This window comes from Martes martes (assembly GCF_963455335.1).
Source record: "Martes martes genome assembly, chromosome: 4".
NCBI classification, from domain to species: domain Eukaryota; kingdom Metazoa; phylum Chordata; class Mammalia; order Carnivora; family Mustelidae; genus Martes; species Martes martes.
The window spans coordinates 149508990-149532169 of record NC_137891.1 but is presented as its reverse complement, the minus strand read 5'-3'; the positions used below and the strand labels follow the sequence as shown (position 1 = coordinate 149532169).

The following is a 23180-nucleotide window of genomic DNA, read 5'->3' as shown; positions in this document are numbered from 1 at the left end:
ATCTTTTTCCATCCTTTTACTTTTTTTTTTTTTTTTTTTTTAAAGGTTTTATTTATTTATTTATTTGACAGACAGATATCACAAGCAGGCAGAGAGGCAGGCAGAGAGTGAGGAGGAAGCAGGCTCCCTGCCGAGCAGAGAGCCCGATGCGGGGCTCGATCCCAGGACCCTGGGATCATGACCTGAGCCGAAGGCAGAGGCTTTAACCCACTGAGCCACCCAGGCGCCCCCATCCTTTTACTTTTAACCTATTTGGGACTTTATATTTAAAGTGCATTAAAAAAAAATAAAGTGCATTAGTATTGGAGCATCTGGGTGGCTCTGTTGGTTAAGTGGCTGACTCTTGGTTTTGGCTCAGGTCTTGATCTCAGGGGTCCTAGGATCAAGTCCCATGTTGGGCTCTGTGCTCAGCAGGGAATTTGCTTCAGGATTCTCTCTCCCTTTGCCCCTCTCCCTGCTTGCTTGCTTGTGCTCTCTCTAAAAGAAATAATCTTAAAAAAAAAACAAAAACAACTAAAGTGCATTAGCATCATTTATTGAGTCTTGCTTTTTTTCTTCTGTTCTGGCCATCTCTGCCTTTAATTGGGGTCTTTCGACTATTTACTATTAATATGGTTAGGTTTGAGTCTGTCTTGTTATTTGTATTCTCTTTGTCCCTGCTATTGGTTATTCCCTTCTACCTTTTCTTTTTTTTTTTCAAACTTCTTTTGGATTACTTTTATTTTATCTTATTTTATTTTTATCTTAAAGAGATTTAAATAATTAAAAAAAGACCCCTTACCATTTACCCATGTAGTTACTACTTCCAGTGCTCTTCATTCCTTTGTGTAGACCCTTTTTTCCATCTGCTGTCATTTTCCTTCTGTGTATCGGACTTCCTTTTAAACATTTCTACAGTGTGAGTATTGCAGTATGGTAATGAAATCTTTCAGCTTTGTATGTCTAAAAATGTCTCTATATTACTTTTGGTTTTGAAATATATTTTGTATTTGATAACATTGTGGATTGATAACTTTAGAGGGGAAAACTGTTCTTAAATAAATATGCATCCTTTAGTGCATGTTGAGTCCCTTAAAGCTTTTTGCTCTCAAAGTTCAGCAGACCTTTTCTTTCTCAAAAACTCAGGCTCTGATAGAAAACCATGCTTTTGTAATGTTGTTTATGCTAAGGCCTTTAGATGTCTAATGTAAAAGAATTACGGCTTCTTTGTACTTGGCTGTCTTAACAGTATAAGGAAGAGTGATGGGTTCAAGGAAGCAGGTTCAGGTAATATCTCAAGATGTTTTTCCCTGTAGTTTTTCCATTCTGAGGTTTTCCAAGGCACTTAGTACTCATCTTTATCAGCACTTTATATTACACTGTCAATTCTTTATATATTAGTATTTAGTGGAGTGCTTGGTACATATTTGAATGGTTTATTTTTAGTAACAACCAGACTATATGTAGTGAAGTCCTAGGCTAAAGCTTTCATAACTGCTGCACCTTCTTGGCAGGTGGATTTCTTTCTTTTCTTTCTTTCTTTCTTTCTTTTTTTTTTTAAGATTTTATTTATTTATTTGTCAGAGAGAGGGAGAGTGAGAGAGCGAGCACAGGCAGGCAGAGGCAGAGGGAGAAGCAGGCTCCCTGCTGAGCAAGGAGCCCGACTCCATCCCAGGACACCGGGATCATGACCTGAGCCGAAGGCAGCTGCTTAACCACCTGAGCCACACAGGCATCCCGGCAGGTGGATTTCTGAGGCCAACTTTTGACTGCCAGCTTTCACAGATCCAGATTCTAGAAATGCAAAAAAGAAATGCCAGTCTATTCTGAAAGTAGACAACCAGAAAGCTAAATAATCAGTATGCTTTCTTACTGACACTCATCTTTTGTCAAAAGCAAATAAATGACAAGACCTTCTTTTTCTCCTGCTCTCTTCCTCTTTCTGCCTGCCTCCTTATCCCCACCTCCACCCCATGGTAGCATTACGATAAGGCTACCCACCCCCAGCAGACTGCATTGTAAATGCTTGGATCTTTATATTGCAAGACTGTCAGCTTCATGAGGGAAAAGAGTATGCCTCCCTTGTTTATTGACGGATCTTCTGAGCCTTGAGGAGTGTCTACAACATAATAGGCCATAAATTAGTTGTTGCATGGATAGGTAGATCAATATTGGTTCCTTGCATGTTTTAGTAAGATTATATATCATAATCATAATTTTCCTAAATTGTTAAACATTTTATAAATGTTTTAAATAGAAACAGTACTTTGTTATATGGATAATTCATAATTTATATAACCATTCCCCAGTTATTTCACTTCTAGATTATCTAGTTTTTCACTGTTACAATGTGATGAAGATAGCTTTTTGTGTAAAACTTTGCCTATGCTTTTTTCTATAGAATGGTTTTCAGGCATTTTCAAGGCTCTTAATTTTGTACATTGCTTTCCAAAAAAGGTTGCACTGATTTGAACTCTCACTGGTACTGTATGGAGGTGACTGTCTTTGTAGTCTCCCCAGCATTGATTAGTCCTGTTTTTTAACATCCTTACCCAAAACAAAACAAAATGAAAACAAAAAAGCACCATTACCAGTTTGGTTTAAAATGGCTTTTTTTTTTTTTTTTCTATTTAATCAAGGTGAGGTTGAGTATTTTCTCAAATATTTTGAACTATGTCTATTTATTGTTTTGTTAAGAAAATTAGCTGTAGGGGCACCTGGGTGGCTCAGTGGGTTGAGCCTCTGCCTTCGGCTCAGGTCATGATCCCAGAGTCCTGGGATCGAGCCCTGCATCGGGCTCTCTGCTCGGCGGGGAGCCTGTTTCTCCCTTTCTATCTGCCTGCCTCTCTGCCTACTTGTGATTTCTCTCTGTCAAATAAAAAAATAAATAATCTTTAAAAAAAAAAAAGAAAATTAGCTGTATTGTCTTGCCCATGTGTATGTAAGATCGGTGTGAATACTTTTTGCCTCTTATATATTCATTAAGTGGTTGAGATTTCTATATGGCAGATTTCTAGTAAAATTAACTGCCCCAAAGTTTTCACTTTGATCTTCTTCATTAATGCTCAGAATGTTCACAATTCAAAAAATCATTATAGGTTGTGGAGTTACCTATTTTTAAAACAGTGCTTAAGATATATATTCTGTAAATACATACAAACTGCTTGGAAATAAGTGGCAGTTAAATTTCTTGAGGAAGTTGGGGTTTGTTAAATAACAAAAGTTCAACTGAATAAGTTTTAAAGACCTAATTGGCTTTAATAAATGATTCATGAACTGGGCAGCATCCCATTTAGCAAGTGGGGAGAGGCTCCGTAGGACTGCACAAAATGGAAGGCGGGGCACCTGGGTGGCTCAGTGGGTTAAGCCACTGCCTTCAGCTCAGGTCGTGATTCCAGAGTCCTGTGATGGAGTCCCATATCAGGCTTCCCCTGCTCTGTAGGAGCCTGCTTCTCCCTCCTCCTCTGCGTCTCCCCCTGCTTGTGCTCTCTCTCTATGAAATAAATAAATAAATAAAATCTTAAAAAAAAAAAGTTGTTAGAGGGGCGCCTGGGTGGCTCAGTGGGTTAAGCCTCTGCCTTTGGCTCAGGTCATGATCTCAGGGTCCTAGGATCAAGCCCTGAGCTGGGCTCTCTGCTCAGCGGGGAGCCTGCTTCCCCTCTCTCTCTGCCTGCCTCTCTGCCTACCTGTGATCTCTATCAAATAAATAAATGAAATCTTAAAGAATAAGTAAATAAGTAAGTAAGTAAATAAATAAATAGTTGTTAGCAAAAGAAAAAAATTGTTCCAGGCAAAGCTGCTTTCCTTTAGGTGGAAAAGCAAGGGGTATAATCCTGCCGGCTACCTTATCTTCCGGGGATGCAGATGGCACAGGTGGTAGGCTCAGTGGCATTGACCAAAAAATTCCTGACTAGTTAAGACTGCATTTCTGGGGGAGGTTGAAACTACAATTAGGTGAGGATCTAAGCCTTGATTTGGAAATTCGGTCTAAATGACCCCATTTTGGACCTGTGTTTTTTCTTTTTAACAGGTTCATAAGTAGGAAATTGTCACAGGTACTCAGGAATCAGAAGCTGTGATTTAGCATGTAGGTGGAAGAACAGATACTGTAGGTAGACTTGCATAGCTCTGACTTCACGATGGTGAAACCAGTCTATCCTGTTAGAAGATTCTTAACTCAGGTATCCTTGAATAGCTGGTTTGGTACAAAGACAAGTGTAAATCAGGAGACAACTCTAGATTAGCCTATTTTATTATTATTGCTTAATAATTAATTAATCTTACACTTCCTCAATCTGACATCATTAAAGTCTTTACAGCTCTAAAAACCTTTGGTTTTATTATCCAGGGGGACATATGCTGTTCTTATGAAAGTCCATTCATGTTGAGATCCATTTGGGGAAAATCATAGGAAAATTACCCATGCTGGCTAAACTTTTTATGGAAAGTGAACTCCCAAATCCTATATTTTCTTTTGATACATTAAAAATGTATTTTATGCCATTTTTGCCTGGGCCAGAGAACTGTATCTTCAGTGCTCTTTTTTTTAACATCACCAAGAAAATGACAGGTTGGATTTTTAAAGAGTCCAGGGAATTTCTTAAGCCTGAATATTGTCTAAATATAGAGTTGGGACGGGAAAAAAGACAACTGGCTGCAGAAACCCTCATGGCTTTTTATTTTTATTTTTTGATTATCTATAGATTTTATTTTTATTTTTATTTTTTTAAATTTTTTATTTATTTTCAGCGTAACAGTATTCATTGTTTTTTCACCACACCCAGTGCTCCATGCAATCTGTGCCCTCCCTAATACCCACCACCTGGTTCCCCCACCCTCCCACCCCGCCCCTTCAAAACCCTCAGGTTGTTTTTCAGAGTCCATAGTCTCTCATGGTTCACCTCCCCTTCCAATTTCCCTCAACTCCCTTCTCCTCTCCATCTACCCTTATCCTCTATATTATTTGTTATGCTCCACCAATAAGTGAAACCATATGATACTTGACTTTCTCTGTTTGACTTATTTCACTCAGCATAATCTCTTCCAGTCCTGTCCATGTTGCTACAAAAGTTGGGTATTCGTCCTTTCTGATGGAGGCATAATACTCCATAGTATATATGGACCACATCTTCCTTATCCATTCATCCGTTGAAGGGCATCTTGGTTCTTTCCACAGTTTGGCGACCGTGGCCATTGCTGCTATAAACATTTTTATTTTTTTAACCCTTATGGCTTTTAAGAGAAGTTATTATTTATGCAAACATTCTTTTGACTTAATTAAAGTCACGATTCGGTGATTTAGTGTAAGCTCCTGTCTGGCTTGAGAAAGCCTGTTGGGGCAGCTTTCTGTAGCCCCGGAACTTGACTGCTCTGTGTTCGATTTGTTAGGTCTGGCTCAGTGCGCCGAACTCTGCTGGCAGCTGAGAGGGGAAGCCGGAAAAAGGCAAGTTCCCGGTGCAAAGGTTGCTCTGCAGCATAATTTAGGTATAGGAGGAGCTGTGGTCGTGACGATCTACAGGATGGGTTTTCCTGAAGCTGCCAGGTGAGTGGCATTCTGGGTTTTGTTTGTTGATGAATTCTGACCTTTCACAGCTGATGACGTTGTACAAGTATATACTCCAGATTTTATTGTTTAGTACTCCGTAAATATCTCATTACTTTGCTTTGGTAGCCTGGCTTTAAAGCCTTTAAACCGGCAGTTAGCTTTTAAACTTAACCAACCTTAGGGAAATTTTGTTCAAAAACGAGTCACCATCGGAGCGCCTGGGTGGCTCAGTGGTTTAAGCGAGGGTCTCTTGATCTTGATCTCAGCTCAGGTCTTGATCTCAGGGTGGTAAGTTCAAGCCCGGCGCTGGGCTCCATGCTGGTTCAGAGGTGTACTTAAGGGGGGGGGGGGGCGGGGTGGGGGAGGAGAGAGCAGAGTCAAAACAAAGTGCTGCTGACCCAAAACTACTTGTCTTAGACCTGCCAACCAGAGTGATTTTAAGTTAGGCAAGTTCACTTTTTGGTTTCCTTTCTCAAAACTGCTGTCTCCCTGCATAGCCTCCCAAGCTTCTGAGGTTGTTTGGAGAAAGTTATTAAATATGCTAATTGGCTCTCTGCACGTTTATGTTTCTGAATGGCCCTAAGCCCTCACTGCTGCTAGAATCCTTTTTGTCTCTTGCTGATTTTCTTCCTGTCCTTACCAAATACCTGTACTCCTCAAATTTCCAAGCACTTTCTGCCCAAGCCTTGTTCAGGATCCCTGAACTTCCTTGCTCTTGTCTCAGAAGTGCTCATTCATCCTTCCCATAGGCAAAATGTCCTTCTTCCTTTCCAGTGCCTGGATGGCTTTTGTTTCCAACCAAGTTCTGTAACTTTGTTCCAAATATTAAGTATACCCTCTCCCTTTTGAATCTTTTTATCTTTGCTTTTCTGTTAACTCCTTTCTTTCTGTTAGCAAATGTAGTCAGGTCTTACATATGACAAAATTTTACTTTTCTTCTTGCCTTATTTTCTTTTATGATGATCCTTTTATACTGGGCCACTATTTTTTGGGGTCCATGCTAAAGTATTTATCTTAGGTTCTAGTTTTTTACCTCACCACAGAGGTCAGGTAAGGCTAACAGTGATCTGATTATGAAATTTTCCTGTCTTTGTTTTCTGTTCTTGTTCTCTTTAACCCTGCTGTAGCTGTCAACACTAATTGGCTTCCTTTTTCCTTCTGAAATTCTTGGTATTTATTTATTTATTTATTTTTCCACACTTTTGGTTCCACAAAGGATATGTTGACACGCTTCTTTTCAGAATCCATTATATTTGTATGTTTTTACAAGCTCTCGAGTCTTTTCTGTCTGTCCTTTCACTTTTCTTTCTTTGCCTGGAATATCATTTCTGTTGTGAAAATTCTATCATTGAAGGCCCATCTCTGGTACCATCTCCGTCTGAAAATCCACAACACTTTGTACCTCCTGGACCCATACCCAGTCCTGGCTTAGTTGTAGTATATCCACATTTTTATTCCCCTTATATGAAATCCTTGAGGCCTAAGGCTATTGTAACTTCATTCCACCCCTGCAAAAATCTCTGACATAGTGAATGTTCCTTGAATTGAATCAAATAAAAAGGTGTTAAAATGTTGAATTTTCGAGTTTCCTCCTAAAGGTGATCATCAGTCTGTACTGTCTTCTAGAATTTTATCCAGTTCATATTTGACGTTGAAAACTCTCAGTAAAAGCCAAACTATAAAGAGCTACTGGAGTCAGCATATTAGTATAGTATCCAATTTGCCCAGATTAGAAGTTTATGAATTTGGGGCAATACATTCTATTTTAAACATGGAATTCTCATCATTTTTTTAATTTCAGGAGACTAAATGATTGGGAGATAGAGTTGGTTCAGAGTAGCTACAGTGATATTTGTGGGAAGGCAGAAGTATGAAAAAAATCCAGATGATACACAGGTTTCCCCTGCTATCCAAAAGTATAGCATTCCTATGAAATTTTTCTTAAGCCCAAATGGTATAAAGCGAAGAAGCAGTTACCATTAACTTATATGGAAAAATTCTTTGAGTGTTTCCCAGACCCCTGGAATAACCTCTCTTATGCTTTTCTGATACTTCAAGCACATTTTGCTAACGGATGGACAAAATAAATTGAGATAAAGCACAGATGCTCACAGACACAGTTCAAAGAGGTGGCTCCCTGCTGAATGTAGTTCTGGGGTGGGGGGGGGGACTTAGGGGAGGTGCCACTTTCCATCTACACACTGCATCTAAAATGCAAAACAAACATTGAGCCCTATTACCTCCTCTTACTTTTTTTTTCTTTTCTTTTTTTTTTGGTAAAAACCAAAATCCTCTTTGGATTTCTTTTGTTTAGCAAAAATAGATACTAATGTAGGTCTTTCGTAGAAGCAAAGTGGTGTAATATGAACTTTTGAAAAGCCAGGGATACCTGTACAAATGACTAATAAGAATTAATGACTAAAAGGAAAATACTGAAGTATTATTGAGAGTCTTAATGATGCAACATAACGCACTACAAAGGCCAAAGCTGGGGAAATGATTCTGAATCTAATGGTGCAAATATTTTGAAGCAAGGTTGTGGTTTTGTTTTACACAAGGTCAATTTAAGGTACTCTTTTAGGGTTCCCAGATCCAGTTCCAACATGGGGAATGGGAGTTCCCACTAACTGTCCCCAAACACCAAGGAATTCTCAGACACCCGTAGGTCTGAATTCAGCTCAGTTCTGATGCTGTCTACCCAGAGATAGCATCGGGTTCCACAGGTTGAGGGTTCAGTCCCACCCCCACCCACCACTTCACATGTGTGACAAACCTCAAGACTATTTCCAGTGCTTCTGACCAACTGGCTACAGGTTGGAGATTCCAGTGACTCCTCCTAGTGCCTCACAGAACTCAGAAAAACACTTATATTTTGCCAGTTTATTAAAGGACATGATAAAGGGTACAAATCATAGGGTGAGGTCCCAAACAAGAGAGGTTGGGGCCTGGCCTGGTGGTATGAGGGAGGGTTCTGGTTTCCTAAGTGCAGAAGCTCTCTGAAAATCTGTCCTCTTGGTTTTTTTTTTTTTTTTTTTGTTTTTTTTTTGGAGGCTTCAGTACATAATTATGATTGACCAAGCCATTGGCCGCTGGTTGGTCAGTCTCCAGCTCCTCTCCCCTCCCTGGAGGTAGTGATGTATGTGGGGTCCATAAGTCACCTTCAGTAATAACAAGACACTCGTTTCACCTTTATGCCTTTGAAGCATTTTCAGGAACTGTGGATGAAGACCAAATAAATCTGAGAAATACATTTTAGTCATCTGAATTACCAAATAATGTTTCTTATAAGTCATTATGTTGCCAGTAACCTTTGCATATGATCTGATTTATGTAGCTTCTTAGTTAACTAACTTTGATGGAGCAACTGCTACATGCTTAGGCCCTCAAGTACGGTCCTCTGTGTATGTGGGGAAAGCAGACATAGTTTCTTCAAAATGCTGTTGAAACCCAGGGGGTGGGAGGGAAGAAACCCAGAGGAAAAATTATTACAAAGAAGGTAAATTTAAACCAGGTGACTTGGATTGCCCAGCAGAAAGGTAGAGGAAGGGTACTTCAGGCACAGAGATTTGAGGTACAGGGTTGGGTGAGTGGTTGTACTATGTAGGTACGGAGTAGATTATTTTGTGTCTGCCTTGGTAGATGGGCAGAGTCAGTAGTGTGTTGGTGACAGGAGATAGAGTTGTAACTAGATTGGATTATGGCTTTGAAACCTTCAAATCTTCTACTGGGGAGTTTGGAACAGAGCCCACAGAATGAATTCTATCAAAAAATCATGTGGTTATATTGCCCTTTAAGCGGATTAGTCTGGCATTACTTTGCATTGAATGGTGGAGAAACCAGAGGCCAGGAAGGAATCCGTAGGAGGCAGTTGCGGCAGTGTGGATAAGAAATGTTCAGAGCTGTAGTAGGAACTGAGAAAATGAGATGTCGTATTTAAGAGCTGTGACCAATTGCATTTAATTTAGAGTTAAACTTTAATTTAGATCAGTTTTGAACAGTATTTCTTTTTTCTGCTACTACTTTTTGGTTTTGAGCTGTATCTTGGATTAATTGAGTCCTGCTGTCTTAGTCTGTTGAAGTTGCTATAACAAAATTTGTCCTTGGCCCCCTAAATTCATGTCTTTCTCATGTCATCAACTCAAAATGTCTTTATTTCTCTCTCATGTTCACTCTTTCAATATAATTTGACTTCCACCTTCCCTCACTTCTTCAGATTGTTTTTGTCAAAGTCACCTGTACTCTCCATGCTGCCAAATCCAGGAGGGTGTGTGACTATTGGCAGCAACTGATACAGTTTATTCCTCTCTCCCAGATTTTTTCTCCTTTCTCAGCTTCCGCAACACCATGCTCTTCTGGTTTTTCCTTTATGCTGCTTCCTCCTTCCATAGGGTGTTGTCCTGGGCTCTCTTCTTTCTCTGTAATTTCCTCAAGGCAAGCTTATCAGTTCCCATGGGTTTAAATACTTTAATCATATACATGGTTACCCCCATTTTACGTCCAGCCTCAACCTCTTCTCTGAGCTCCAGACTCATATCCACCTGCCTCCTTGTCTCATAAACATCTTATACACCATGTACCTAAAATGGAACTTTGATCCCCTCTACTCCCACTACATTCTTCCTTTTGTCTTTGCATGGTACTGCCATTCCCTCAGTTATTCAGGAACACTGGAATCATCCTTGCCCTTTCTTTTCACCCTTAGCTCCACCTCATTTCTCAGTAACAAAGACTATGGATTCTATCTCCAAAATATACTTGAGGGGCAGCTGGGTGGCTCAGTGGGTTAAGCCTCTGCCTTCAGTTCAGGTCATGATCTCAGGGTCCTGAGATCAAGCCCCGCATCAGGCTCTCTGCTCAGCAGGGAGCCTGCTTCCCCTCCTCTCTCTCTGCCTGCCTCTCTGCCTACTTGTGATCTCTGTCGAATAAATAAATAAAATCTTAAAAATATATATATATATACTTGAATCTACTTTCCTCTCTCCATTTCCACAAGTGGACTACCTCCACTATAGTCCAGACCACCTCACTTCTTATCTGGACTATTCCAGCAGCCTCCTAACTATTATTCCCATCTCTGTTCTCATATCCACCCGCTCCCCCCCCCCCCCCCCGCCAGTTCATTCTGCACGCTGTTGTAAGAATAATCACAAAACAAACTACAGTTGACCCTTGAACACCGTGGGAGTTAGAGGCACTGAGCCCTTGTGCAATTGAAAATTCCCTGAAGCAGTTGACTCCCTACAAACTTAACTGCTAAGAGCCTACTGTTGATTGGAAGCCCTACCGATAACATGAAAAGTTGGTTAACATATACTGTATGTTATATGTGTTATATACTGTATTCTTAGAGTGAGTTAGAGAAAAGAAGGTGATACTAAGAACATCATAAGGAAGAGAAAATATACCTACAGTACGGTACTGTATTTATGGGAAAAATCCACATCTAAGTGGATCCATGCAGTTCAAGTGTTGTTTGAACCCTGTGTTGTTCAAGGGTCAACTGTATTTTACTTCCTTAATCGTTTCAGTGGCTTCCCAAATTCCCTACTTTAGCCTGTATGATCTGGCCCCTGCCCAGTTTTCCAATTTCATTTCCTATCACTCTCCCCCCCAACTTACTGTGTTCTAGTGACTGGTTTTGCTTTACTTTCTTTTAACATATTAAGCTCCTTTCTCTCTCAGGATCTTTGCAGTTTCCTCTGAATAGCAAGCTCTTTTTCTTGTTTAAATAAGGTCGTAGCTTAAATTCATTTGCTCTGAAATGTCATTCCTTGACTGCCCTCCCTGAAGTCGGTTCCTCTTTTTGTTTGCTTCCTAGTACTTGAAATTATTATGTCTATTTACTCCTTTTTCTCCTTCATTAGAAGAATATCAACTCAGAACAGGGCTTGGGTTTGACTTGTTTTCGCTTACACACCCGCTACCTTGAACAATGCTTGGGATGTAGCAGGCACTCATTAGATAGATATTTATGAAATGATAGAAGGAAGGAAAGGAAGGAGAAAGGAGAAATGGATGGGGCAGATGGGGAGATAAGAAAAAGAGAAAGAAGGAAGGAGAGAGGATAGAGTGAGAAAGACTTACCGAGAAACCGCTGTACTCTTGACTCCTTCAAATATATCCTTCCTGTGTTGTCCCCCTCTGGGTCCCAGCCACCACCAGCCTGCCTGTGGTATGTCAGAGAAATTACCTAACACCCTCCTCCTCCTCCTCAGACCCCTCAAGTTTCTATCTGTATCTAACACATGAGGCTTTGGAGCCTATACCAGTCATGCTATCACTTTTTACCATGGGCCAGGGGCTCTGCTAGGTGTCTCCCCCCTCCCAGGATTTTGTATAATTATGCCAAGTCACTGGCCCTCTCCACCTTTTTCCCTCCCTCCCCACCAGAGGTGCATAGAGCTGAAGTAATTTACTCAGAATCGTATAGCTAGTGAGTGGAGGCAGCTTGGGATTCAAACGCAGGCCTTTGTAGCTATAAAGACTATGTTCCTTCTGATGAAGTTTTAGAAAAATGGGTGAAGAGGTTCAGTGGGATGGGGTCCGGAGCCAGTGACCAAGAAGGATTTCTTGAGACATCTTCTGTGCAAAGTGGTGGTTTATTAAAGCCCGGGGACAGGACCCTTGGGTGGAAAGAGCTGCTGCCCAGGGTTGTGAGAGGTGGCAGGGTATATTACGGGGTTGGAGGAGGTAAGGAAAAAGGGAGGTTTGGAACGAACTTTCATGTGCTAAAGAGGACTTACAAGATACCAGAGGCCTTGAGGCCTTGCCATTGTCAGGATTTTCCCCTCTAGCAAGGTATTAACATTAAGGTAGTTGCGAGATTCCTAAAGAATGTCACATATGTCCCACCCAGGGGTGGGGGGTGGGGGAAGGTTGCTGTCAGCTCGTGCTGTGTCCGTGCTGTGTCCGCAGCCAGCCTTCTATTCCCTTATCACTTCTGTTATATGGGGTCATTTATCTATAGTTGTTCCCTAACTATCAGACAACCAATAGGCAGAGGGTTGCTAAGTTCATCTCTGTGTCACAGGGAAAATACAAATCTTGAGTCCAGCCTCTGCTTATAACTGTTATCGTTTTCTCTTGCCTGGGCTGCTGCCATAGCCATTCCCCAGTCTCCCTGCTGCCCTGTTCTGCAGCCTTTCAATTTTCCAGCTGGCAGCCAGATTTGTTTTTTTAAAACATATAAATTGTATCTTGCTATTCTGTAGCTTATACTGTACGGTTCTTCTCATTATATTTAAAACCCAGACTGTTAACCATAATCTCTAAAGCTCCTTATTTTGTTCTGCATGTTTTTGTGACCTTAGATCCTTCTATGTCTCTGCTCTGCACCAGTCATACTGGCCTTCTTATAGTTCCTTTAACTGCGAAGCTAGTTTTTTCCTCAAGTTTTTTATGCTAGAAGTTTAGGACTGGCTTCCCCACCTAAATTTTTACATAGCTAGCTCATTTATGTGATTGAAGACCTAATTTAAATATCACTTCCTCGGAGAGGCCTATCTGACCAGGCTATCTAAAATAAAACACCATAGGGGAAGGGAGGGAAAAATAAACTAAGACGAAATCAGAGGAAGACAAACCGTAGGAGACTCTTACCTGTAGGATGAGGGTTGCTGGAGGAGAGGTGGGTGGAGGCATGGGGTAACTGCGTAATGGGCATTAAGGAGGGCACCTGATGTAATGATGCACACAACTGATGAATCACTGACCTCTGCCTCTGAAATTAATAATACACTGTATGTTAATTTAAATAAAACAAATAGAATACCCAACATACACGTATACTTTCTTTGTATCCTCTTAACCTACCTTATTTTCTTCATGGTGTTTTAGAGGGAGAGAAAGAGAATGGGGGTGGGTGTGCTGACTAGAAGGGAGCAGAGGGAGGGGGAGCAAGCAGGCTGTGCTCTGAGTGTGGAGCCTGATGTGGGGGCTGGATCTCATAACCCATGAGATCATAACCTGAGCCAAAATCAAGAGCTGAGCGCTTAGTTGACTGAGGCCCCTAGGTGCCCCCCATTATTTTTTCATAGTAACTGTATTCTTTCCTTATTTTTTAAAGATTTATTTATTTGAGAGAGAGAGTAAGCATGCCTACAGGAGTAGGGGGAAGGGCAGAGGGAGAGAATCTTCAAGTATACTCCCCACTGAGCTGGGAGCCTGACAGGGGCTGGATCTCACAACCCATGAGATCATGACCTGAGTTGAAACCAAGAGTCAGATACTCAACCAACTGAGCCACCCAGGTGCCCCTATATCTTTTTTTTTTTTTTTTTGGCTTGTTCATTGTCTCTCTCCCCAACTAGCATATAGGCTTCATGAGGGTAAGTTTCTTTGGTTTGCTATATATATATATTTTTAAAAGATTTTATTTATTTATTTGACAGAGAGTAGGCTGAGAAGTAGGCAGAGAGAGAGGGGGAAGCAGGCCCGCTGCTGAACAGAGAGCCTGATGTGGGGCTCGATGCGGGGCTTGATCTTATGACCCTGAGATCATGACCTGAGCTGAAGGCAGAGGCTTAACCCACTGAGCCACCCAGGCATCCCTGTTGCTGTATTTTTAAGGACAATGCCTAGCACCTAGTGAGCATTCAGTGTTTGTTGAAGAAAATGGGAAGAAAAGCTGAATTGTTTTGTGGACTTAATTATGATTTTCTCTGGGTAAGAACCACAACACCTCTGTTCTTAGAGTGTTTTGGAAATTACTACTCTTAAATGTTGAAAGACCTAGTATCTATATGACTCCATGGATTGAAATTGATTCTTTCCCCACGGTTCTTTTAGAACTCATCAAATTGAGGCTATTCCAACCAGCTCTGCGGTTGATGGATTTAAGGCAAATTTTGTCTTTAAGGAGATTGAGAAGAAGCTTGAAGAGGTAAGTGAGATTTATACAAAATACTGCCAAGAGGACCTTGAGGCTAGAGAAAGTGGATATAGATTTCTGGTGTTGTCATGAAATGATACAAGTTAAAAATTTATATGATATTGTCAAGTATTGAGTTTATTTTAGATTTCTGAGTGTCTTTTATAGTTTCTCTGTAATTCTGATAAGAGTGCATTTCAGGGATGTACTAATCTCCACACTTGAGTTCTAAAAAGAACTATGGTAAAATGCTGTGACAATCTGAACTATAGAAGAAAGACTAGTCCTTTTCCCTTGTTTGTGTGACAACCACAGTCACACAATTCCAATTACACATCTGTTAAGCTGACCAAAGTGGGCTGAAGTAAAAGAATTCAGAACAGTCGAGCTGTGTATTTCATCTGTGCTACAGTGTGAAAGGCATACATTGTGCATATGTCCTAACTCCTTCATTGTAGCACAAAGAATTTATTAACATCTAAGGTGATTGGTTGCATTGTGAGTGGAAAACAGTGCAACTGATGTGTCTTCACAAAGAACCCTGTATTTCTAGGATTTTCATGATCAGTGACCTTTCTATGGTAGAGAGGAACAGGTTTGCTGGTTCTGTGCAGGCAGGCACTGGTCCAGGAGCTACAGACCTGTCTTGCCACCATCTTGTGGGGATACACCTACTTGGGGATTTAACATGGGGGTTTTAGAACCTGCTTTTTTCTCTTGACAGTGTTCCATCCAAATAAATATAAATCCTTACCATCACTTTTATTTTATTTAAAAGATTTTATTTATATATTTGTCAGAGAAAGAGAGAGAGAGAGAGCGAGCACACTCAAGCAGGCAGAGTGGCAGGCAGAGGTGGAGAGAGAAGCAGGCTCCCTGCCGAGCAAGGAGCCAGATGTGGGACTTGATCCCAAGACCCTGGGATCATGACCTGAGCCGAAGGCAGCGGCTTAACCAACTAAGCCATCCAGGCGTCCCTTTACCATCGCTTTTAATGACCACCTACTACACTTTGAATTTATGTGTCATCTATTTAACTATCCTCCTATAATGAATATTGCTAGTATTTAAATTTTGCAAGTAAAATAGTGGTATAGTAAATGTTCTTTTTTACTCATCTTTAAGTACTTAATGCCATGATCTTCATAGCATAAATAAAGGGAAATTATTGAGTTGTTGGATATGTGTATTTTTGTATTTTGGTATGTATTGCCAAGCTTCCACCAAAAGAGGGTACTAGTTTACAAACTTAATAACAATTCATAAGAGTGATTGTTTTTTCCTTATACCTTCTCTGGTGCTGTGTGTTGGCTGGTCTTTTAAAAATCTTTGCCAATGTCTGGGGCGCCAGGGTGGCTCAGTTGGTTAAGCATCTGTGTTCGACTCTGGTCGTGATCCCAGGGTCCTGAGATCAAGTCCTGCTTCGGGCTCCCTGCTCAGCAGAGAGCCTGCTTCTCCCTCTGCTGCTCCCCCTGCTTGTGCTCTCTCTCTCCATCAAATAAATAAAAATCTATTAAAAAAATGTAAAAAGTAAAAATCTTTGCCAATCTAATGGGAGAAAAAACTCTCATTATTGGGTTTTTGTTTGTTTTTTAAATAATCTCTACCCCCAACATGGGGCTTAAACACTTGACCCTGAGATCAAGAGTCACATGGCCTCTTGACTGAGCCAGTCAGGTGCCCCTCTTGTTATTGTTTAATTACTTACGTTATATATGTCCACTGAACTGAAGTTGGGGTCTATCAGGGCTCAGCTTGATTTTTTTTTTCTCGCCACCAGTATTTGCCTGCAGAGCAACCCATAGGATAATTGCTTCTGTCAAGTTGTCCTGTTTTTTTTTTTTTTCCCAACTTTATTCTGTCCAAAAAAATCAAATAAAAAAAAAATTAGAAAAATTAGAGAGTATCTGGTAAGCTATATGTCAATCATTGAATACTTCATTATTCAGATAAACAAAGCAGTGCTGTTTTTATTTCACAGTCTTCTTTTAGCTTTGCAATTCATTCCTCCGGCTCCCGTGTAACCTCACTTGTGGGGCCTTGTCCGCTTGTTTCCTTCCCACGACTGTAAGGTTCCTAAATGTTTGTGAGGACTAGAAAGTGAAAGTCTTGGAATCTTTTGTCAATTCATGCATTTTCTGCATTAGCAAAGGAAATCTGGCCAGAGATTTTATTTCCACTTTTGTCTGTTAGCAATACCCATTGCCCTTCTTTGAATTCTGTCTTAACTTTTTGTTCCAGTTAAGTTTGAGACAGAACCTACTCCTTGACCTTTTGCCTACTCAGAAAGAAATACTTTTTTTTCACTCAAGGAGGCACTTAGAACTTTCTTAGTATTAATGATCTTTAGTTTCGTAACAAATGTGTATTTTCTTTCCTCTTTTAACTCTCTCCCTGTCCATTTCCTTACCATGTCTCACTTCTTTGATGAAAAATATGATAAGAGGATCAGATCTTAAAAGTAACAGCAAGTGTAAAATTAATCTACATCGGTTTTAAGGAGGTGGGAGGAATTTCTCTCCAAGTATGCCAAGTAGAATTTCTGAATGTTTGCTGGAGTTTTCCTGCTCTGACTTGTTGGTGTCTGTTTCTGAGGCATTATGCATACAGATGGCATGGATACACCTAGAAATAGTCATTCATGAGCTGCTGGCCTCAAAGGAACCTCTCTTTTGGATGGCCCACCACACCAGGATTATTAACCTACTCTTCTAGATTATCTTCAAAGAAACTTGAGGAATAAAAGATCTCAAGGAATGTGGAGAACACTTGAACTTAAAATTCATTTATGAAAATACGAGGACTTGATGCAGTTGGGGTGGGAATGTGAATAGGAGGAGGTGAGTGAGCTGGGACAGGGCATAAGCAAGGGCCTGGAGACACATATGTTTATGGAATTCAAGATGACCGGTATTGTTGGAACATAAAGCCTGAGGAGGATGAAAAAAGTGGGAGGATAGGAACAGATACATATCCCTCAGATTATGAAGACTCCTGAATGATATGTAAAGTCCTCCCTCCTGTAGGCTCTTGGGAACCACATTTAAGAAATTCACACCTGGAAGTGTTAGATGGCTTATGTTAGTGTTAGATGGGTTATATTAGATGGGTTACTTGGAAACAGGATAAAGAATAGCCCAGGGACGCCTGGGTGGCTCAGTTGGTTAAGCAGCTGCCTTCGGCTCAGGTCATGATCTCAGTGTCCTGGGATCGAGTCCCACATCTGGCTCCTTGCTCAGCGGGGAGCCTGCATCTCCCTCTGCCTCTGCCTACCACTCTGCCTGAGCTCGCTTGCTCTCTCTCTCTAACAAATAAATAAATTAAAAAAAAAAAAAAAAGAATAGCCCAAAGGGTTCTTAACCTTTATGAGCCTCAGTTGTTTTTTCTGCTCAGTGAGCTAATATTAGTACCTGTCCAACTACTTAGAAGGTTTTATGGAGATTAAAGAAATAATGTATATAAAAGGATTTGAAAACTTTATGGCCCTAAAAAGATTATTATTGTCATTAATAATTTCTCCTAAAGCTAACTTAGAATAATTTGAGTGAGATATTTTAAGGGAAGCCAAAATAAGAGAATTTCTCTTTAAAAATCTGACAAGAGGGGCACCTCTTGGGTTATGAAGGACATGGCAGAGCAGGAATTTAAACCAATGATGATTTCAGATGCAGTGTTATTAATTACCAGTGTTTAATTCTAGGAATTTAAGCTTCAATTAATGAGGCTATGTAAAAATATTTAGATGTAAGAATATTATTCTTAGCATTGTTACAAATCCCAGAAGTAAGACTTTAAATATCAAGCAAGAGTATTGGTTAGATGAAGTATAGTTCATTTACACAAATGAAGACTGTATGTTGTCATTTAAAATTGTGTAGAAGAATATTTAATGACACAGAAATGAGGATAGTGATATGAAACATAAAAATGGATTATAAAACATGTATTTAATAAATATGATCCCATTTATGAAAACATGCAGAGAAAAAAGATGGAGGGGATTTATATCAATATATTATTTTCTCTGAGTAGTAAAATCATGAATGATTTGTATTTTCTTTTTGCTTATCAACATATCCTATTTTTTCCACAGAAAATGTGTGTGTGTGTGTGTGTGTGTGTGTGTGTGTGTGTGTGTGTGTTTAAGATTTATTTATTTATTTTAGAGTGGACAAGGGGAGGAGCAGAGGGAGACGGAGGGAGAATCTTAAGCAGGCTCCATGCCTACCCAGCATGGAGCCCAACATGGGGCTCCATCTCACAACCCTGAGATCATGACCTGAGCTGAAATCAAGAATTGGATGTTTAACTGATTGAACCACCCAGGCACCCCCAAAATGTGTTTCTTTAAAGAAAATTAATTATAGGGGTGCCTGGGTGGCTCAGTGGGTTAAAGCCTCTGCCTTCGGCTCAAGTCATGATCCCAGAGTCCTGGGATTGAGCCCCACATTGGGCTCTCTGCTCAGCCGGGAGCCTGCTTCCCCCTCTCTCTCTGCCTGCCTCTCTGCCTACTTGTGATCTCTGTCTGTCAAATAAATAAATAAAATCTTTAAAAAAAAAAAAGAAAAGAAAGTAATTGCAGTGGAATTACCATTTTTAATTTATTTTTTAAGAAACACATGTGAGGGGAGCCTGGGTGGCTCCGTGGGTTGAGCCGCTGCCTTCCACTGGGGTCGTTATCTCAGGGTCCTGGGGAAATCTCTGCTCAGCAGGGAGTCTGCTTCTCTCTCTCTCTCTCTCTCTCTCTCTCTCTTCCCGCCTCTCTGCCTACTTGTGATCTCTCTCTGTCAAAAAAAAAATTAAATCTTAAAAAAGAAAAAAAGGAAACATGTGAGCTTGTTGTCATCCTTTCATTTTTCACCCTGCCAGCTGCCTTAGCTTAGTTAGTCCCCTGTGCTTCCGGTTATCCCAGTGTTGTTGTAATGATTGTAGTGATCATATTGATCATTTACCCTTCTAATTCCTACTTCTGTATTCTCAGTACCTAGAACAGTGTCTGGTGCCAATCATTGTTGTGATCAATAAGTATTTCTGTAAGGAGTGATGAAAGAAAAAGTAGGAATGAAGGGAAGAGGGAGAAAGAAAGGAAACCAGCCTACGCAGATATGGATCTGAGGTTATCTTTTCAGTTTCATTCCCTTAAGATTCAAAAGCAATTGGTGGTTGGTGTTTTACTTGTATAATTCTTTATACTAATCCAGAAAAAACATTGTCAGCTCCCTCACCACCCTCAGAATAAAAGATTGCTCTCAGAACTCCTTATCTTTGTTTTGATTGTGGGAAACCGGAAACACATGTAAAGGAATTTACCTGCTTTTAAAAAAGAGAGAATGGGGGGTTCCCACATTTAGACAGGCCAGAGTGAATCTTTAAGAAATTACTGAGATAAGGGAAAGCTACTTACAGAACCTACTGCTGTGCAACCCGTATTCTCCCTTTTCTTCCACCAGTTGTATCCGGAAAGCTGAATTTAACAAAAGATTTGGCAGATGAGGGAGTTGTCGCCTGTTGCTGTTCAGATTTTTCTGGGTAAAAGATCCTGAAGGAGCTTAGGGACTGCTGCTGGCCCCGCTGCCCACGTCATGTGTCTGTTTAAACATTCAATTTAGAGAAAAAGTCAGAGAAACAAATATAATTCCAATGTTTTTTGTTTTGTTTTGTTTTTCCTTTCCAGGAAGGGGAAGAGTTTGTGAAGAAAATCGGTGGTATTTTTGCCTTCAAGGTGAAGGATGGCCCTGAGGGTAAAGAAGCCACCTGGGTGGTGGATGTGAAGAATGGCAAAGGGTCAGTGCTTCCTAACTCAGGTCAGTGCAGTGACGCCTTCATTTCTAGAAGCCCTGATGTACATCAGGGGAAATGGGGGTCTGTTTTGGTGTTTCCCAAAAGGGCTAGCTTTAGAGGTGTAGGACGTTGTTAAAGGAACTAGTTTCACAGCTGTCTCCTCCCAAAGATTGGGAAGCTCCATCACAGAGTTGCCAATTTTAGTCTTTAGAATTAGACAAACTTGGGTTGGGGTCCTGGCCTTGCCATTCACCGATTCTGGCTTTGAACAAATTATTTAACTTCTCTGAGCCTCAGTTTTCTGAACTGTAGATGGGAATAATAAATGGTATCTATTTCATAGGGTTGATGCCAAGATTAAGAGAATTCTCTCTGAAGTATCCTGTAAAGCACGTGCTTCCAGCACATGGTTACAGGGCCTCAGACATCCTGTCTGTACTTAACTCACTGTCTCCACTTCCTCTCATCCCAGCCTTTCTTGAACTCGCTCCAGGCAGCTTTGATCCGCATCCCTGTTCCAGAACTGTTCTTGTCAACATCACCAGTGATCACCATGGTGCAGAATTCAGTGGTTCATTCTCAGCCTTCATATTATGCTTCTAGTCTTTCCTCTTACCCACTGGATGTTCCTTCCTGGCCTCTCTTCCTGTTTTCTCCTCATCTCCAAATTTCTTAATGTTGGCATGCTCCAAGGCTCAGTTCTATCTCCATTCACTCCCCAGGGATCCCCTCTAGTGTTGTGCTTTTAAAGCCATCCCTACATTGCTGACTCCCGGGTATCTTCAGCATGGACTCAGCCACTGAACTCCAGGTGTATAACCAACTGCTTAATTGACAAGTTTACTTGGATACTTGATAGGTATCCTGAAGCTAATATGTATAAAACTGAATTGCTGATTTGCTCCTACTCCCCTTTAATTATGTATTCCTCCCATCATCTTCCCCATCTCCATAAATTGGTTCTGCGTCCTACTAGTTCCTTGGTACAAAAACCTTGACGTCCTCATCAACTCCTCTTTTCACAGTCTGATCCATCAGCAAATTCTGTTTTCCACTACTACTACCACCTTGGTCTAAGCCTCCATCATTTTTTTGCCTGGTCTCCCTGTTTCTAACCTTGCCCCCTACAGGTTCTTCTCCATGCACCAGCTGGAGTTACTGTCTGTCTATCTGTCTATCTAGAAACTTCAGTCAGACTGTGACTCTCCTCTGCTCAAAGCCATCCAAAAGCTTTTAGCTCACTCAATAAAAGCCAGAGTTCTTATATTGGCATTATGTGATCTGGCCTCACTTTTCTCTGTTTTACTACTCTCCCTTACTTTGCTCCAGTCACCCTGGCCTCTTTGCCATAGCTGAAACATGGGGTGTTCCCAGTTTAGGGGCTTTCTACTATATTTCCTCTGCCTGGAATTATCTTCCCTTAATATTCTCATGGCTTGTTCCCTCATTTCCTTTGGCTCTTCGCCCAGATGTCACCTTCTCAGTGAGCCCTTCCTTAACCTTAATGCTTTTATTTTATCTGTTTATTTAAAAAATATTTTATGTAATTATTTGATAGGTAGAGCACAAGTGGAGGGGCAGCAGACAGAGGGATAGGGAGAAGCAGCCTCCTCGCTGAGTAAGGAACCCAGTGTGGGGCTTGATCCCAGGATCCTGGGATCATGGCCTGAGCCAAAGGCAAGAATGCTTAACTGACTGAGCCACCCAGGCACCCTAGCCTTAATGCGTTTAAATCACAGCCCTGTTAACTATTCCCTATTATCCCTTGCTGCCTTATTTTTCTTTATAGCACTTACTGCCATCTGATATACTCTATAATACTTTACTTGTTTCCTTTTTGTCGTTCTCCTCCACTTGAATTGTAAACTGCATGAAGACAGAGCTTTTTGCCTGTTAGGTTCACTGCTGCATTCCCCTTGCCCACAGTAGTACCTGATACATGGTAGGCCTTCAGTGAAATAAATAATTAAAAAATGAACAGCAAAATGAATGAATGATGCTTAGTAAGTATTCAGCAGGTTACATTTTGTATGTTGTATTTTATGTTCATTTCTCTTGTTGGATTGCGTGCCTGGTGCAGTTAAAAAATAGGATGTATTGGGACCACCTTTTTGGAAAGCTTAAAATACCATGCTATGAACTTTGAAAGTGATTTGATATATAATCAATCCAAATAAAGCTTTGTAAGTAGCAAAGTGAAAGTCAGGACTGTGTTTTAGAGGATGAAGCTGGTGCATTAAATCTGATGAATTGGGAAGGGAGAAATTAGATGCAGAGCGAACAGTTGGGAGGATGGATGTTGCCACCATCTGAGTGAGCAAAAAGGATAACCTGAATGTTGACAGTAGCAAAAGAAGATGCTGTTACATTGTAGTTACCAGGGTATTCGGGGTGAAGTTGATGGGACCTGGTAGCTATGTAGGAGAAGGAAGTCTCTTAAAGATGAGAGAGTTTTGTCACCAATACATTATTGAGGGAGGTCCTGGAGGAGTGGATGATGTCAGGAGCACAGGGGGAAGGAGGGTTAGCTTTAGCAAGTAGCAAGGAGGGATGATACTTCTTTCTCTGAGAGGGTAGATAAATATTCAAGGGCATTTTGAGGTAGAAGGGAGGTTGGCAGAGCTCTTGGAATAGAGTTTAGAGCTTAGAGACAGGAGAAAATGTTGAGTGGCGCTGTTGAATAAGGAATCAACTAGAGATTCAGGAAGGAAGAGGCAGTAGTAAGGGCATCTTGTGTGGGCAGCATGGTAATGTGGTGGAAAGTTCCCGAAGTACATATAGTTGCTTTTTTCCCCCTCAAAATGAGTAGGCAGAACAATAACTATAAATTTGCATTTTATGGGTTGCCACTCTAATGTGGTGTAGGAAGAAAAACTGAAGCTTCGTCTAGATTTAAGCTTTTAAAAATAAAAAGAACTTTTAGAAAATAGTTATTTTAGGATTATATTCTGATACTCCCAGGCAGATGATAGGATGATATTTTAAAAAAAATTTTTTTCTCCTATT

General features: G+C 40.7%; 1 protein-coding gene across 1 annotated transcript in view; it reads left to right on the top strand.

Moving 5' to 3' along the window:
* Positions 1-23180, top strand: part of SCP2 (sterol carrier protein 2) — a 109482-nt gene that overhangs the window by 78651 nt on the left and 7651 nt on the right. Inside the window, exons 12-14 of the mRNA XM_080801016.1 lie at positions 5368-5521; positions 14312-14405; positions 20068-20197. Of these exons, the coding sequence (XP_080657142.1) occupies positions 5368-5521; positions 14312-14405; positions 20068-20197 (378 nt within the window). The remainder of the gene's footprint in view (positions 1-5367; positions 5522-14311; positions 14406-20067; positions 20198-23180) is intronic.